This window comes from Chinchilla lanigera, unplaced genomic scaffold, assembly GCF_000276665.1.
Source record: "Chinchilla lanigera isolate Chin_1 unplaced genomic scaffold, ChiLan1.0 scaffold00049, whole genome shotgun sequence".
In the NCBI taxonomy this organism is placed as follows: Eukaryota; Metazoa; Chordata; class Mammalia; order Rodentia; family Chinchillidae; genus Chinchilla; species Chinchilla lanigera.
The window spans coordinates 15,718,545-15,736,889 of NW_004955450.1; the positions used below are offsets into that span (position 1 = coordinate 15,718,545).

The 18,345-nt window shown below is 46.4% G+C and overlaps 1 protein-coding gene across 1 annotated transcript in view; it reads left to right on the top strand.

Moving 5' to 3' along the window:
* Sltm (SAFB-like, transcription modulator) overlaps nt 1–18,345 on the top strand; it is a gene marked incomplete at its 5' end in the record, with an annotated part of 56,652 nt that overhangs the window by 27,073 nt on the left and 11,234 nt on the right. Inside the window, 15 exon segments of the mRNA XM_013518874.1 lie at nt 1,826–1,853; nt 3,116–3,584; nt 4,192–4,241; nt 5,645–5,763; nt 7,918–8,067; nt 8,990–9,093; nt 9,216–9,382; nt 9,801–9,886; nt 10,170–10,333; nt 12,997–13,177; nt 13,899–14,023; nt 14,807–14,977; nt 16,172–16,483; nt 16,556–16,697; nt 18,002–18,162. Of these exon segments, the coding sequence (XP_013374328.1) occupies nt 1,826–1,853; nt 3,116–3,584; nt 4,192–4,241; nt 5,645–5,763; nt 7,918–8,067; nt 8,990–9,093; nt 9,216–9,382; nt 9,801–9,886; nt 10,170–10,333; nt 12,997–13,177; nt 13,899–14,023; nt 14,807–14,977; nt 16,172–16,483; nt 16,556–16,697; nt 18,002–18,162 (2,429 nt within the window).

Sequence of the window (18,345 nt, forward strand, 5' to 3'; positions counted from 1 at the left end):
ATTTTTATTTTTGGTTTTTTGAGGCAAGGTCTGTTTATGTAGCCCAGGCTGGCCTTAAGCTTGCAACCCCCACTGCTTCAGCACTCCTGAGTGCCGGGGTTACAGGTCTGGGCCACTGTGCCTGGCTCAGGTTCTATTTGAAAATTATAATTAAGAAGTAAAACATGCTCTGCCAGTGTGGTGGCACATACCTATCCCAACATTCTGGAGGCTGAGGCAAGACAATTGCTAAGAGTTTAAAGCCAGCCTGGGCAACCTAGTGGAGGTTAACACCTGCCTGGACTACAAAAAATAGGTTTAAAAAAAATAAAAAGTTTTTTAAATGTGAAAGAGCTGAGGATGTAGTTTAGTGGCAGAGTACTTGTTTAGCATGTGTAAGGCCCTTGATTCAATCCCCAGTACCGCCAAAAAAGAGAAACTAAAACATTCTGTAAATTTTTTTATTTTTAAGATTGTAGTACATGTGACACAGCACCTGCTTGGCAAGCGCAAGGCCCTCAGTTCAATTCCCAGTACCAAAAAAGAAAAGATTATAGTGCATATGACTTTATTATTCTTTATGGTGTCATTTGGGTGGTTAGGAACATCATGTCTGAAAGCAGTTGTGTGATTATGTAATTTTTTTTGCAGCATTTTCGTAATGCAGAAATTTTTTTTCCCCCTTTGTGGTACTCCTATTTCCAAGCTAGCATGTTGTATTGTGAAAATAACAAATACATTAAAATTCAGATCATTTTTAAATGACTGTGTTTCTTATTTTACAGGTGGTACAAATACTGTTTTTAAATTGAGTGGGGGGCTGGGGATTTAGCTCAGCGGCAAAAGCGCCTGCCTGGCAAGCGCAGGGTCGTGAGTTCGGTTCCTGGTACCGGAGAAAAACCAAAAAAATAAATAAATAAATAAATTGGGTGGCCACCAGTGTATATGTGATAACTGTGGATTCATTTTGAACAGATAAAAGGAATGACTAATTTAGCCTGGCACAGTGGAACACACCTGTAGTCCCAGCACCTGGCAGGTTAAGGTAGCAGGATCGCCTCAGTCCCAGCCTTGGCTAAATAGTGAGTTTGAGACCAGCCCAGAACTATACAGCGAGATGCTACCTCAGAATTAAAAAAGATTTCTGTATTTTGAAACTGACTGTTGCAGTAGTGATTGTTCTCTCTGACATGCTTAAGAGGGGAGATTTGTTGTTTTGGTTTGATTTTTTTTGTTTTGATTTTTTTGAGGCAGGATCTCACTGTTGTTCAGGCTGGTCTTAAAGTCTCTGAGGCAATCCTTCTGCCTCAGCCTCCTGAGTGCCCAGATTATAGGCCTGCACCACTGAACCCAGCTTTGCTGTTTTATTTATGTACATTCAAACCCTGGAAAGTATGTGTCTGCAGGTTATTACTTTCCTGATCCTTTTCTGATTAAGATGTGCTGAGGGCACCTGTGAACTGAGTGACATAAAATAACCAGGTCAGTCCTTTTATTGGCCGCTCTTGATATGAGCAAGATTTAAATATATGAATGAATTTTGAGTATTGAAACTGTTCCACTTTGTTGCTCTGGTCATGGACACCCTGCCTGTTCTCTAAAATTGTATTCTACCAGCCTTGTGCTAATGTATCTGTAATTTATTCGACTGTCCTATTTTTTATATTATTATTTTATATTAATATTTTTGTAATATTCTATATTTATTATTATTAGGGCATAATGAAATTATGCCCTAATTATATTATTAACTTATCCATGAGTTTAAATTCGCTGGTTTAATGGTATTAGTAAAGCTTAGTTTTACGTGAATTTATTTTACATTTGATTATTCTTTGAATTTCAGGACGGTGAGGAAGAGGAAAATGAGAAAGGTATGTTTGATGCTAAGTAGAGTGTAAACATTGCTGACTTAAAAAAGGAAATTATGTGAAAATAAAGCATTCCTTATTTTAAATCTTATTTTTAAATGCATTTATTTTTCAAATTTATCAGTTTAGTGAGTTAAGTTAGTATCTTGGTTTATTTTTCGGTTGAGTTTAATTTCCTTTTGAACACATCTGTTCTAACTGAATAGTACATATCAGTTACTGTAGTGAACATGCCGTTTAAAAATTTTATTTTCAAAGTGTCGTAGCGCATACGGTAAGTGGACTGTGTGCTTCGGACGGACACTGCAGTAACTCATACGTGCTGACTGGAGCCGTGCTGTGTGGCTCCTAACCCCAGTCCTAAACGCACTGCGTGGGCAGACTCTGACTTGTGCTCGCTGCTTTGAGGAACTGTCACACAGCCTCTGACAGGTGTGGCGCTGTGAGCGCTGTCCCAACCAGCAGTCACAAGGACACCAGTAGCAACACACGCAATCAGTGTGAGGTTGAGTTCTTGGACAGAAGTCACAGAATCCCACCTGGGACTGGAAAGGACATGAAGCAGGTTTCTGACCAAGGCAGAGGACAAGCCCAGACCCCGTGCTGAGTGCTGTGAAGCTGCTGACTGCGCGTCTCACAGGCCCGAGAGGCCTCTCAATTCATGGAAATGCAAAGCAACTTGGGAAACGATGATTGCAGGCTGACTGGACAGGACGAAGACTGGAGTGACCGATTTCAGGGACGCTGTGGAGCAGGAGCATCTCCAGTGCCTGTGGTAGCGGTTTTCTGTGCCGCTGTGGACTTCCCTGGAGTAGAAGAGTGAAAGTCACGGGTCCCCGGAAACTGAAGACCAACGATAGCCTCAGCTGCTGATCTTGCAGGAAGTCACTGTGGGAGCTCTGAAGGTCACAAGGGTTAAACCCGGGACCATGAAAACGTTGCACAACAAATCTGCATCCCTGGGAGGATCAAAATCATCCACCCACCACTCACTCATAACCAGAACTGAAGAGCGGCAATCTCCGGGATGGACCTGCGTGCTCACTATTGTTGTGTGATGTTTGTGTGTAGGGATCATTTCCCATGAAGAATAAGCGATCCCGGGTAAAGGATTGTTTACGGTAGTCAATGCCCTTGTGTTTCCCCTAACCTTCCATCAGTGCTAATAACTGGCTTTCTATTTTCTAGGTCCTATTCTAGGTTATGAGTATGAAATTGTTTAAACTTCTTGTTTTGCCATATTTATTCCTGTTAAATCCTCTTAGATATAGCAGGTTCTGGTGATGGTACACAAGAAGTATCTAAACCTCTTCCTTCAGAAGGGAACCTAGCTGAAGCTGGTCACACAGCTCCCGAAGAGATGGAAGCTAATGCGACTGTGAAAGAAGCTGAGGATGACAACATCTCGGTCACAATCCAGGCTGAAGACGCCATCACTCTGGATTTTGATGGTGATGACCTCCTAGAAACAGGTAAAAATGTGAAAATTACAGATTCTGAAGCAAGTAAGCCAAAAGATGAGCAGGACGCCGTTGCACAGAGCCCGGAGAAGGAAGCCAAGGACTATGAGATGAATGTGAACCATAGAGATGGTAAGAAGGAAGACTGCGTGAAGGGCGACCCTGTCGAGAAGGAAGCCAGAGAAGGTTCTAGGAAAGCAGAATCTGGAGACAAAGAGAAGGATTCTTTGAAGAAAGGGCCCTCGTCTACTGGGGCCTCTGGTCAAGCAAAGAGGTTTGTTTTTCTATGTCAGTTCTTTACGATACTGAATTCCAGCATTCAATAAGATCGCTCTGCATTAAGGGGGTGGCTTCAAGACCGTGTACAGTAATTAGTTCTTATGTTCCTGCCTATAATATTTTTGACCGTCATAAGTTACTTTTTAAAAAATTCAAGATCTTCATAATATGCAGTGTGTCCTCCTGATTGCTTTGTCAAAATTGTCAGCATATATTTGGTTTTTTTGGTTGTTTTTGGTTTTTTTTTTCCCAATTGACAATTTTTTTTGTGTTTTATTTTTAAAAATCCTTGTGATGATGGTTAATGAACAACTGTCGGTTCTAAGAACACAAAATGAAGCAAGTCCCAGTCCTGAAATCTGGAGAAGATGGCCATTTATCCACTGAATAGAATTGTCAGAAAAATCTAGATCTTCAGGCATCTTGGGAAAATATCAGTGCAAGAACCCTAAGGGGTCACTTGGTCAAATACCCTAACCTGGGCTTTTGGAATCGTTCATTTGTATCAATAGTGCTACTTTGCAGTATAGTCACTGTGGAGCTGCTTGTGTTTTTGTTTTTTTGTTTTCAATTTTCTTCTGGTGATTTGCCTCTCTCTTTAGCTCTTCAAAGGAATCTAAAGACAGCAAGACATCGTCTAAAGATGACAAAGGTAAGGGATGGGTTTTTTTTTTGATGTTTTTCCTGTTTGTTTCAGTGATTATGTTGCCTGTTGTTACTAGAAGAGTTGCCTGATCCCCTCTGACCCTGTGGTCCTAAAAGTTTTACAGACTGAAAATGATGGATGGTCTCTGTGTACTGTGAAGTTAGATTGCAGCACACTCTGATTAAATCGTTACCCTTTGCTTTGTAAACTGGTGTGAATGTGTTAAAAACGCATTTGCTAGAGAAATTTATTGTGTACTAAGCAGTTTATCACATATTGGTAGATACTTCGTTTTTCTTACATTATAATTTCAGAAACATGTTCAGTTGTAGTCTAACCTCCTTTGCTGCCCTGACCCATGCTGTCTAGAACATCTTCTAGTAGTACTTGTGTACATTTGTGGGGCTAATGTTAAAAAGAAAAAGCAGTCTCTGTCATTTGGTTTACTCTCTTCATCCTTGAGCTTATTCTGTTAATAAACACAATAAACAATATTTTAATGCTTAAGAATTTACTTTATGCTTTGACTTCCTAATTTTGAGTTGATGGTTATCTTGTATAGGAAAATTATTCTACATTTTTGTATGTTTTAAGATGGCAGTATTTGATCATGTTTGCTATGGGAAAGTCTGGTTATCCCATGCCGTGAGTGATGGAGTTTCATCTTGTACACGCACTGAGACTGCAGTAGGGAAACACACCGTTCCGGTCCTGCTGAGGAGAGTTGTAGCTGCCCTTTCTAGTTTTAGTATGTTTGTTCCTGTGTTAGTAGTTGGAGATTATAGTGACTTGATGTTGCAACTGACAGTGGTAATACTCACATTCCGTACAGTTTGGGTTAAGAGTAAGATACAGAAAGCTTATAAAATTTAATCATTTAAATTTAGTACTCTTGGTTAAATAACACTTATTTACTATCATTCAATATTGTTTTTCTTTTCTGTAATTAGATAAGTACCTGGGTGCAAATTGTACTGGAAATACAAAAAAAATACACAGAATTCGAGTTAACATTGTGTCTGATAAAACAGGTCATTTGATGAACGTCCTTAAGAATAGAAAAGCACCATCTCACAACTTATGCAGTTGGAAGTATATAAACACGTTTATTTCCTCAATAGTCACATTGTATATTTCTGTTTGATTTTAATAGCACATTCATAACATTTCGAATATAGTAAGGTCATGTTATCAAAACTGAAAGGATTTTGTAGTTTGAAAGAACACTGTCTTCGGGGCTGGGGATTTAGCTCAGCGGCAAAAGCGCCTGCCTGGCAAGCGCAAGGTCGTGAGTTTGGTTCCCGGTACCGGAGAAAAAAACCAAAAAAAAAAAAGAACACTGTCTTCATAATTTCACAGAAAACTTTTTGGTTAAGGTATTGAACCTTCTGATACTCCGTGTGTTCCAGGAAGCACAAGCAGCGCCAGTGGTAGCAGTGGAGGCTCCACTAAGAACATCTGGGTGAGCGGGCTGTCTTCTAACACCAAAGCTGCTGACTTGAAGAACCTCTTCGGCAAATATGGGAAGGTATATTCTTTGCACTTTTGTACGCATCTTTCTCATGTCTGCGTTTGAAGTAGATTATGTTCAGAACAGCACTGTGGAAGTAGACTGACTTCCTGCGTCTGTTGGGAGTGTCAGGAGGGATAATTGCTGAGCTCCTAGGGAGCGGTAGCTTAGGGTTAGGGCTAAGGCTGAACGGTGCTTCACACTTCCTCTCATTCTGGGTCCTGGGGGTCTTTGCACTCCACACTGAAACCCCTGCTAGCCAAAGATGTAGTTTCAATGTTTTGCTTTTTTTTTTTTTTTTCCTAGTAGCTAGCTGGGGTTTGACACATTTTTGTACCTTAAAATACAAGTAGGCTAAGTTTAGGCAATAGGAAATGCAAGTTGGGAAACAACTGATCCTTGTTAGAGAGATTCCATTCCACTGATGGAGAAAAGTGTTAAGATGGGGTGTGTGTGTGTTTGTGTGTATTTAATCATAAATTAATCCTGAATGCTATGAAGAAAAAATGTCAGGTGTTACGAGAGAAAAGGCTTTACTACAGCTCACTTATCAGGAAAGATTTCTCTGGCATTTAAGGAGGGACCTAAAAGAGGAGGAGGAAGAAGAAGAGTATTCAGTGAATTGTTGCATTGGACTGCAAGTTGGTCTGTGTTTCTAGGACTCTAAATAATTTGTGCTTAATATGATAGGTATGAAAAACTAAATGAATTAATATTTCAGTATAAGCTTTTGTAAATTTTTTTTTTTTTTTTTATGAGGCAAGATCTCACTGCAGTTCAGGGTGGCCTTGAGCTCATTTCATAGCTCAGGCTGGCCTTGAACTTGCAGCGATCCTCTTGTCTCAGCCTCCTGAGTGCTGGGATGACAGGTGTGCACCACCACACCCAGCACTCTGATAAACTGTGTCAGATATGGAACACGGAGAGTTTTAGTCCCATAATCAGCTGTAGTATATCCTTTTTTGGCTTTTTGAGGTGTTTTTTTTTTTTTTTTTTTTGGCTTTTTGAGACAGGGTCTCATTATACAGTTCAGGCTAGTCTTGAACTCACTTTATAACCCAGGCTGGCCTCGAATTCGAACTTGCAATGCTCCTCCTGCCTCAGCCTCCTGAGTGCTGGGATTATAGGCATGTACCACCACACCTGGGAATATATCCTTTTTTATTCTATTTTTAATAGTTAAAAAAAATATTAGAGCAACTTTTTTTCTTTTTTGACCGGGAGTTGAACTCACGACCTCATACTTGCCAGGCAGGCGCTGTGCCTCTGAGCTGTCTCTCCAGCCCCCTAGAAAATACGTTTAACTTTGGTATTTATTGGGCCTAAAGCTGTAGAAAGGTGCCATGCACTTGGTAACGTGATGTCAGGCTGGAAACTTGAATTGCCGTGTGTCAGATCAGCCTCTCCCTGAGCTGAGATGGAACCTGGTCATTGCTCGCCACACACACTGCCAGTAAAACCCCTAGGGCTCCTTGCTGTCCCTCCCCGGGGTCTGTCTGTGCCCTGCACTGGGCTCTGCTTACTCTTCTTTCTCATGCATCCCTGCTCCCTAACCATCGCCCTATAGAACTGAAAATCTTTGTTACTTTTATAGTGATAAAAAAAATTTGAAAGCATTAGATGGAAAGTGTTGTCTTTTAAGTTCGGTGGTGTGCTTTTCAGTGTGTGTGTGTGTGTGTGTGTGTGTGTGTGTGTGTGTGTGTTTCTTCTGTGACAGGTTCTCCTGTTGTAGTTCAAGCTGGCCTGGAACTCACTATGTATCCCATGCTGGCCTAAAACAACAGTCCTCCTGCCTCAGCCTCCCAAGTGCTGGGATTATAGGCACCAGCCTAAATTGGTTTTTGATATGTTAGATTGCTACCCTGAGTACTTAGGTGATTCACATTGGCCAGGCAAATGATGGTTACAAGAATACGAAACGGGCCGGGAATGTCGCTCAGTGGCACAGTGCCTGCTTGGCAAGTACAAGGTCCTGAGTTCGATTCCCCATACCAAAAAAAAAAAAAAAAGAAAGAAAGAAAGAATATGAAACAAAGTAACATACCTGGAATTGATCCTGCATGAATATCTTGTGTCTTGTTTTTGAATAGCATCAGTTGTAAAGTTTTATCTGTTTGCAAAGTGTGCAGCTGTAACACTGGAGATTTCCTCAAGTGCCTGCTCTTTTCATAGGTGCTAAGTGCAAAGGTGGTCACAAACGCCCGAAGTCCTGGGGCGAAATGCTACGGCATCGTCACCATGTCTTCAAGCACAGAGGTGTCCAGGTGCATTGCGCATCTTCACCGCACTGAGCTGCATGGACAGCTGATCTCCGTGGAGAAAGTAAGCTTCCTTAACAGCATGTAACGGGAGCTTCATGTGATGACTGATAAAGGTTGAGCGTCCCTAGTCTGGTAGTCTAAAACGAGAAGCTTTTTTAGTATTTTGGAGTCAGGGTCTCACTGTGCAGTTCAGACTGGCCTTGGACTCACTGTGTAGTCCAGGCTGGCCTTGAACTCCCATCAGTCTGCCTGCCTTAGCCTCCCAGGTGCTACGATTTTAGGCGTGCACCACTACAACGGGCCAAAATCTGGAACTACTTTTATGAGACATAGTCTTACCATGGAGTTTTTATTGACAGACATTGAGGAGCCCAGGCTATCCTCAAATTCTTGGTGATCCTCCTGCGTCAGCCTCCCAGGTGATGAGATTATAGGTGTGTGCCACCATGCCCAACTAAAATCTGAAACTTCTTGAGTGTCAGTAGTGTTCAGAAAGTTTTGAACTTTGAAGCATTTTGAATTTACATTTTCAAATTAAGAGTTCCCTTCTGGTAGAGTCTGGAATTTCCCAAACCTGAAATCCTCCTGCCCCAGCCAGTTTGGATGGAAGATGTTTTAACCTGTATCCTCAACTGAAAGAGCACTGGCAGGAAGGAGAACTAAGTGATTTTTATGTGTTAATTTTTAAAATTTATTTCCCTACTTTTTTATCTCTACCAAATTTATTGCTATCAACCCACTTATTTTCTTAATATTTTTATTTTTTTGGTCTTACTGAGACAGGGTCTCGCTGTGCAGTTCAGGCTGGCTTTGAGCTCACTTTGTAGCCCAGGTTGTTCTCAAACTCACAATGGTGCTCCTGCCTCAGCCTCCCGAGTGCTGGGATTACAGGCGTGCGCCACCACGCCTGGCCCTGCTTTTAATAATCATAAAAAACATAACTTTAAAATTTATAGGTTTTTTTTTTCTGGTTTAAACCTCAGGTGAAAGGTGATCCTTCTAAGAAAGAAATGAAGAAAGAAAACGATGAAAAGAGTAGTTCAAGAAGTTCTGGAGATAAAAAAAATATGAGCGATAGAAGCAGCAAGTAAGTATTTTAATTTCGGGGGTGTTGCAAGAAGAATTTCTTTAAAAGAAGCAGCTAAGACTTTCTGGAGCCCTCCTGAAGTGGTTCTCAATCTGTTTTCTTGTCTGGGCTGATATGGTCAGAATACAGATGTCTGTCAAGAAAGAAGAGAAAAGATTATCCGAAAAGTCTGAGAAGAAAGAAAGCAAGGATAGTAAGAAAATGGAAGGTAAAGAAGAGAAGAATGACAACGGAGCAAGCAGCCAGACTCTGGACCTGACTAAAAAAAGTGAAGAAAAGAAACGAATAAGTATGCTGAGTCTTCTCACATCCCCCCTCTCCCCTGTTTCTGATGCACTCAGCAAGGTCCTTTCTGTATTGGTGGGGCGCCCTGGGCTGTGAACCCCATGACTGTCCAGACTCGGCGTGTGCGCGGCAGAGAGGCGGAGAGGACCTCGAAATCTCCTCCACTCTGCTCTTGAGAGACCGGTGTGCGCAGGCCGGGGTCTGGGAGAAGGGCGAGCTGACCCAAGACCGTCACGATTTGTCGACCTGAGTTAGGGTCTTCTGGTGGTCATTGAAAGTATTTACGTTAGCAGATTGAACTCATTGGAACTCAGAATAAGGAGATTTATTTTTAATTTCCTGTTACTTGTTTGTGAATGGATGAGATTCGGTGTTTTTACATACGTGTGTATTTTCTGTCTCTCTCTCTTTCTCTCTTGTAGGTTCGAAGAGTCCAGGACATATGGTAATATTAGACCAAACTAAGGGAGACCACTGCAGGCCGTCAAGAAGAGGAAGACATGAGAAGGTGAGTCTTGAAGGTGTTAAGCAAGGTCTCAGCTGTTTGCAAGAGACGTCTCTGTGTAAACATCTTCCCTGCTGGGGAATGAGAGAAAGGATGCAGGGGGCCGGGGATACAGCTCAGTGGCACAGGCGCCTGCCTAGCAAGGGCGAGGTTGTGAGTTCGATTCTTGGTACCACAAGAAAAGGAGAAAAGGGTGCAGCGTGTTACTTGAACTTCTTAAATGACTGCTAAACTTGAAAAGGAAACTCAGAATTTGCTCCTGCTTGTCTTCCCTTCCTTCCCGTAGGTTCATGCAAGGAGCAAAGAAAAGGAGAGGGCGAGCCTGGACAGAAAGAGAGACAAAGACCACCGGAGGAAGGAGATCTTGCCTTTTGAAAAGATGAAGGAACAGAGATTGAGAGAACATTTAGTGCGTTTTGAAAGGCTGCGGCGAGCGATGGAACTTCGGAGGTAGGAAAAGCGTTTGTTTTATGCCTACCTTTAAGTGTGGGTACATTTTCACAGTGGCAGCCAGCGTTTTAGAAATGGCATTCCCACAGAGGACTGCCGCTTTCCAGAAGGTGGTACCATCTAATGCTTTCAGTTTGCATAGCACTTTGCGTCTTTACAAAGTGCTCTTCCATCTCTTACCTCCAACTCTGTAGTGTAGTATTCAGTACAAAAATACAGGCCCAGGGAGGCGAAATGTCTGTCCCAGTGCCACAGGCCAGTGAGTGGCAGAGTTGAACTCAGATGCAAGTCTTCGGACTCCAAGTCCAATGCTCTTTCCTCTGCTCCAAAGCTGCTGCCATCAAAACATGACCGTCAAGGAAAAACTGATTCTTAGTTGAAAGTAAGCAACAGTGTTCATGCAGATACCATGCAGAAATTTTAACAAATTTAGCAAAAAATATATTGTTCTTCGGATCAGTGCCCAACTGAAGGAAAATTTGTGCTGTGAGACTCATTTATCCAAACTCTACCCTCAAGCAGGCATTCTCTGAAAAGAAAGCAAAAACCCAGAAGAGTTCTGTTTTTAGTGACAGAATCTCAACTGATCATCATGAGTTGCATTTTACTGTCACCTGTATCCATTTTTCAATGTCACTTGAAACATCGCTGTGAATGTTTTATAGTATATTTTTCTAAATGTTAACCGCCTTGCCCACTTGGAAAATTTCAGGGACCTCTACCAAAGAGAGATGTTTTTAGCAGCTTAGGTCAGTAATCATCATACAGCTTTAGCCAAAGGAAATAATCCTGCTCAAGACCCACACCCGCCCTTTAGACAAGCCCCACTGTGCTTACCTCATATTTAATTCGCAGCCTGCGGCAGTGATTCTCACAGCTTCAGATACTGCCTGTGTCATTTTATATTTCCTTTTTTTAAAAATCTGTTAATTAATTTATTTTTTGTTTTGTTTTGTTTTTCTGGTACCGGAAATGGAACTCACGACCTCACACTTGCCAGGCAGGCGCTGTGCCACTGAGCTAAATCCCCAGCCCCTTATTTATTTATTTATTATTATTATTTTTAATTTTTATGTATGTGTTGCTGGGGATCGAATCCAGGGCCTTGTGCACGCAAGGCAATAGCTCTACCACTGAGCCACATCCCCAGCCCTGCCCGTATCATTTCAGAGTGTGGGTCCTGCTGTGTTGTCCAGGCTGACCCTGCACTCCGGGGCTTAAGGGATCCTGTTGCCTCTGCTTCGCCAGTAGCTGGGACTATGGGCGAGCACCATTGTATTTGGCCTGCTGTTCTTGTTTTTTTGGTGTGTTTTGTTCTGTTTTGTCTTTTTCTGCTGGCCTTTTAAATGAGAGCTGCAGTGCTCTTTTCACTCTGCTGAAATAAAATCCCAGAAAACGGTATGACTTAACTCTTAACACCAAGAACTAAAGTAATGTGTCACGAAGTACGTGCTCCACAGGTGGATGTGAGGGCAGGATGTTACCTTAAGAAGACCTAATGCAGTCGTTCTGCATTTGTGCCCTTTAGACTCACTGCGAACGTGGGAGCTGTAAGTACAGACTGACACTGGTGTGTCCCACTGTGAGTCGGGTGCCAGGGCTCATACTGATAGCACGCTGTGGTTTGTGAAGTGCTAGGGTACTTAACGCAAACTAGCCTCGCTTTCACATTCACACCTTGTTGTTACGACTGGTTTTGAACCCAAAGCCTTGAACTGTATTTTTCAGAGATGCACATACCTTTTTTTTGTTTTGGAGATAGTCTTGCTGAGTTGTCCAGGATAGCTTTTTTTTTTTCCCCAGGTTATTTTGAGACAGGGTGTCACTGTGCAGTCCAGGCTGGCCCGGAGCTCGCAATGATCCGCCTGCCTCAGCCTCCCACCTGCTGGGATTACAGGCGTGCGCCACCACGCCCGGCCTTCTGTGCCACAACCTGGGCCTCATGCTCATTCCTGTAATTAAAACGCTGCAGCAGTTTCCCCGGAAGTAAAATGGATGTGTTGAGAACCACGGGGGGCTGCTAGAGGAAGATGTTGATGGACAAAAAAGCGTCTTGACTGCCTGAGGGTCAGGAAGTAGGAGAAGTGCCGTGAAGAGCCTGGTGTGGTCATTCAGGGCAACAAGCGTAGGAACTGCCTGTGATTTGAGCACACGTTACCAGGAACCCGGGAGCTCCGAACGAGCCCTCTAAGGCATTGTTATGTGTAGCCTCTGTAATACTTGTCGGTTATAGTCAGAATCCCAGACCTTCAGAACAAAGTATGTTACCGTATTTAAGGAGATAAAAAAAGTTACACACTGGAAAGTTTTCTATCCAAAACAATTGATTAGAAAATACAGCTTATAAATTCATATATGTAGAATATATTTTTTCTTAAAGTGTTAATTAATGGGCTGTTACAGTGGGCGTTTGTTTAATCAGGAATCATCTTAAAGGCAACTACTCTGAAAATTGAGCTGCTCAGTTGGGAGTCTTATAGAAAGTGACAGTAATGATTGTTTCAAATTTTATTTTGAATTCTCTTTCCCAGTATATTAAAACTATAGAGAATAAGTTGAAGTTTAAAATTGCCATCCTCAAGGAATAATTCAAACTCAAAAGCTCTTCTCTTTCACACACTGCCAGCATAATTTAAGTATTTCTAAATACTGATTTTTGTTAGACGAAGAGAGATTGCAGAAAGAGAGCGTCGAGAGCGAGAACGATTTAGGATAATTCGCGAACGGGAAGAACGGGAACGCTTACAGAGAGAGAGAGAGCGCCTAGAAATTGAAAGGCAGAAACTAGAGAGAGAGAGAATGGAACGCGAACGCTTGGAGAGGGAACGCATTCGTATTGAACAGGTGCAGTCAGAACATCTTTTCCTCTTCAATAACTCGCCTCCTCCAAACCCTGTGATTTTGCCCTGAAACTTGCTTTACTTATTGTAAAGCCTCTGTGGAATGAATTCAGCCAATGAGCTTTTAGGTGTCCCCGAAAGATTCTCAGACACTGAAAGCGATCCCACGCTAGTCACACAGGCACCCAGCAGTGGGTGACTTCGTTGGAGATCATTGGCAGTGACTCCAGCTCCTCGATGTCACAGCAGCCGGACAGTCTGAGCACAGGACTCTGAGTCCAGAGTAGTTGCAGTCAGGCCCTGCCCCGGGCTCCGTCTGGGGAAGAGTTGTGGTGGGGATGATCCCCAAGGCTGGCGGGAAGAAAACGATGCCTCTCTGCCCAGTTGCAGCCCAGTGTTGAAGGCACTCACGCCTGATAGGCATGGAGAACGCTGTTCCTAATTCTCTTCAGATGCTTCCATGGAATGAAATGATGAAACGCAGTCCGACCTTCCCGAATACGTAGCCGCTTTCAGCACCCAGCCCCTGCTGTTTTTTAGTGATCAGAACCACATCTAGCTGCAGTCTAGATGGCTGACATGAAAACCACTCGCTGCAGGCGCGCTGTGGCCTGCTGCTGGCCCGTGCCGGCGTCTTAGCGTAGGACTGCGTAACGCCGGGTGCACTGTGCTTACCTTTCGTCTTCACTCTGTATTGGTCGGTGCTCTTCCTTCTGTGTCTGAAGGAGCGGCGGAAGGAAGCGGAGAGGATCGCTCGGGAGCGAGAGGAGCTCCGAAGGCAGCAGCAGCAGCTCCGCTACGAGCAGGAGAAGAGGAGCTCCCTGAAGCGGCCCCGTGACGTAGACCATAGGTAGCCACCCGCTTCTTCCCTCGCAGCGAGGCTTAGCACTGGTCCCCGGAATGAGCAGGTGCAGGTTCCTGTCCCCGGAGTCCAGGTCCTGGCCAACAGCAGGGTCAGGGGACCGGGAGAACCCTGTGCAGGGTGCAGCAGGAGCAGCTTTTCTTTCCCAGTTTCCTTCCCGAATGCCAAATGGTTTCCCTTGTGACTGGAATGCACAGTCATAGTAGGTTCTCACAGTGGGTCTCAGACTCGGGCCAGCTGCAGCTTGTATCAGCACGGCAGGCGGTGTGAGGAGGTGTGAGGAGTGGAAGTCGAGAGCTTGGGGGAGCGCAGTGCGTCCTGGTGCGTGCGCGTTCGTGTGGGTGAGCGTCTCCTTCAGGGTCCTCCGTAAGCCATCCAAGCGGCTGGGGCCTGGGGCCGGGGAGTGGCGTAGTGAGCTCAGGACTCGCGCCTCTCTGAGCCTCCAAAGCGAGAGGGCGCGGAAGCGGTTTTGGACCGCCAGTCGGAAGGTGGTGTCCAGGTCTCCATCGCATGTTCTCCACATAGTGATGTGAATGCAGGGGTTCGTTTTTTTCACTTTCTCTCTTCTGTTTAAATTCCCCTCACATCATACGACCGCGCGTGGTGTAGCAGTCTCTCGCTAGCCCGCATCCCTGTCCGAGCATGTTGTACCTTGAGTTCAGTAGCCTCTTGTGTCCACAGTTCTAGCACTTGGTATGTACGATTCCAAGTGAGTGCTGTTCGATTATTGTAAAAGTAACTTACATAAATGAGCAAAAATTTCTCTTTAAGGCGCGATGATCCTTACTGGAGTGAGAATAAAAAGTTGTCTCTAGATACAGATGCCCGATTCAGCCACGGATCTGACTACTCTCGGCAACAGAACAGATTTAATGACTTTGATCACCGGGAGAGGGGCAGGTTCCCGGACAGCTCAGCGGTGCCGTCCTCCTCTTTCGAAAGGTGAGCAGTCGCTGTGGCAGTGTGTGAGCCTCGGTAGTGAGAACTCCGGTTCTTGAGTAAAATATTAAACAGGTCAGCTAACCCGGCCACGGGGTGACTTTATCATCTTCCGTGAACACTGAGTGGGCACTTGGCTTTGGGTGTGCTTCAGTTGTTACGGACAGTAAAACAAACTCGGCATAGTAGCACACACCTGTAATCCCAGCAACCTGGGAGGCTGACGCAGGAAGATGGCAAGATCGAGCCTAGCCCAGGCCACTTAGGAACTTAATGAGACCCTGTGTCTAAGCAAAGAATAGAAAGGATACAGCATCCAGTCCCCAGTACTGAAAGAAAAGACAACAGTAAAACATGAAATCTTAAAGGTGGTTGTAACTCGAGTGTTTCAGGTTATTTCTCCTTAATGCTAAAACGCCAAACTTCATGCCAGACGTTTAGCCTAAGTTGGGAGGAAATAATTAGGTGTAACTTTGAGCCTCATGTGGGCAACTAGTGAGACCCTGTCCCAGTAAACGAGAGGAGGGTGGGGATATAGCTCAGCACTGAAAAAAGTCCTGAGTGTAGCCTTTTCTGTGGCCATGCTTTAAATTCCTTTTTAAAGGAAAGTGTGATTGTAGGTTATATAGCCACTTCCCCCATTGCAATGAGCTGTCTCATTGCTGAATGAGGAGGTGTGCATAGCATATACATTACAATGTTCAGAACAAAGAAATGGCCACGGGAAACTCCAGCTTGATGACTTTTTTTTTTGTCTTGAGAAAGTCTCACTATGCAGTTCTGGCTGACCTTGAGCTCACTTTGTAGCCCAGGCTGGTCTCAAACTCGGAGTGATCCTCCTTCCTCAGCCTCCTGAGTGCTAGGATTACAGGTGTGTGCCACCACGCCCGGCAATGACTTTGCTTTTATTTACCTAACTGTTTCTTGCAGTGCTGTAGTGTATAACAGAACATAAAGCCACAGTACTTTGCAGTCAGCAAAAATTGCAGTGCAGTGTGAACAGCATGTAGCTACAAGGTGGACAGGACAGGGCACTGGGGCTGTGGAAGAAGGTGTGCGGAACTGCACTCAGCGTGAAATGAAGGCCAAGCCCCGCGACCAAGCGCTGCACGGGCAGTGAGCCGCGGACCCCGCAGTACCCAAGTCAGAAGCACGCGGCCCGGGCGAGTTCGGACCTGTGCTGTTTCTCACCCCTAGGCGGGAACGCTTTGTTGGTCAAAGTGAAGGGAAGAAAGCGCGACCCACTGCGCGGAGAGAGGACCCTGGCTTTGAGCGATACCCCAAAAACTTCAGCGACTCGCGGAGAAACGAGCCTCCTCCGCGGAGCGAGCTCAGAGACACGGACAGAAGAGACGTGCGGGGCGAGCGGGAGGAGCGGAGGACCGTGATCCTGCACGACAGGCCGGACCTGGTGCCCCCGAGACACCCCCGCGAGGCCGGGCCTGCGCCGTCCAGGCCCGCCTCCTGGAAGGGCGAGGGCAGCCTGGCCGCCGACAAGCGGGACTCGAGGTGCGGGTGCTCCGGGGTGTGGGGCGGGCTGCCGCGGGCGGGGCCGGCACGCTCACGCGCTGTGTGTTTCAGAGTGGAGCGGCCCGAGCGCTCCGGCAGGGACGGCCCGGGGCACGGCGTGAGGGGCGCTCCCCCCGGGGGTCGCAGCAACGCTTCAGGCTACGGCAGAGAGAGCGACCGCGGCGTCCTCGCAGACAGGGGAAGCGGAGCCCAGGTCAGTGCGGCGCGGGGCGGCTCCAGAGGGCCTGTGCGGGCTGTGCGGCCGCTCCGTGCGGCACGCGGCACCGACCCGGCCGGCCGGCTGTGGCTGGCTCCCGCTAGGCCAGAGAATTACAAGCGTCTTCCCTCCTTCCTGTTGTAATTCGACAATTGTTTGGTAAATGACCTTTCCTAATGGGGCCATGGCGTGCGGGCACATGCCCGTAACCCCAGCACTAGGGAGGCTGGCAGTTCACATGAGTCAGAAAATAGGAGCCCGGTCAGTTCCGGTGTACAAGCCAACAGCAGCACCAGCAGTGCCTTTCTGTACATGTCACACAAGGGGAGTCCTGGTGGGGGCTGCGCTGTACTTGGGAGTGTTGTACCTCGGATTTCCTAGCAGCGGTTCGGACAGGAAACTGTCCCGTCTCAGCTTTCTAGCTGAGAGAGCACTGTGCATGCTCCATCCAGCATGGGCCGAGACGGGCCCGGGGCTCGCGGCTCCCTACCCGTTACGGGGGTCTGGCGGCTGGGGACCCTGCGCCCTGCTTCACATGGGCTTTCGGCAGAGGCGTCCCCAGTCTGTACATCTGCGCCTGGCTGTGGCATTGTGGGCACCTTTGGCCTCCGTGTTGTCCTCTTAGTGCCGTGGCTTTTGTCCTGTGCACGCCCCTCTGCTCTCCAGAGGCCGGCGGAGCGCGCCCCAAGCACCGCCATTCGTGCCGCACAGAACAATGGCTGGAGTTTGTTTTTTTCTTGTTTTTGTTTGAGAGGTTTTGTTTTGTTTTGTTTTGTTTGTTTTTTTCTGTGGTATTGGGGATTGAACCCAGGAAGGCCTTTGCAGTGAACTGTATCCCAGTCCATTTTGTTTTTTATATTGAGACGCTGCCCGTTTTGGGTTCGTCCTCCTGATCCGCCTGCCTGTAGTGCCAGGACACTTACTGTGCGTGCTGTTTGCTGTTGTCCTGGCAGGTTGCTGCTATGTGCCATCCTGATTGGTCCTAAGGTTTTGAATATATATAATCTTCTTGTGTATGGATCCAGCGTTTGAAATACTTAGGGCGGAAACGTGCTGGGTGCTGGGTGCTGGGAGGCGGAGACTAAGCGTGAAGGTCGGGCATCACCTCCCGCGGGCCCTGCTCTGAGGCCTCCGTGGCTGCTCCCTGCAGAGCAGTTGGGAGCCGAGTTCCTGGCCTGTGCCGTCCGCACTCACCCTTCCTTACCTGGCCAGTGGTCCTTTGCTCCTAACACCGGAGCGACCAGACCAGTGTGTCCTCGGCGTGAGCCTGGGTGTGCTGACGTCTCCCTGCTCTCCTGCAGCACTACCCTGAAGAACGACACGTGGTCGATCGCCATGGACGGGACACAAGCGGACCGAGGAAGGAGTGGCACGGGCCACCTTCCCAAGGGCCTGGCTACCACGACACCAGGCGAATGGGCGACGGCCGGGCCAGCGCGGGCATGATGAGCCAGCACGCGAGGTGAGGCGCGGCGTGGGAAGAGCACCCCGCGGCCCCGGGGAGAGGGAGGTGTGAGCGGAGGCAGGGTCGCCCCGCGGCTCCGGGAGAGGCGGGGACCGAGCTGTGTCGGGCTCGGGGTCCAGCGGGCCCTGGGCGGTCACCTGTTGGATGGCGCCCTTCGCTGGGCAGTGTGGCCGGGTTCTG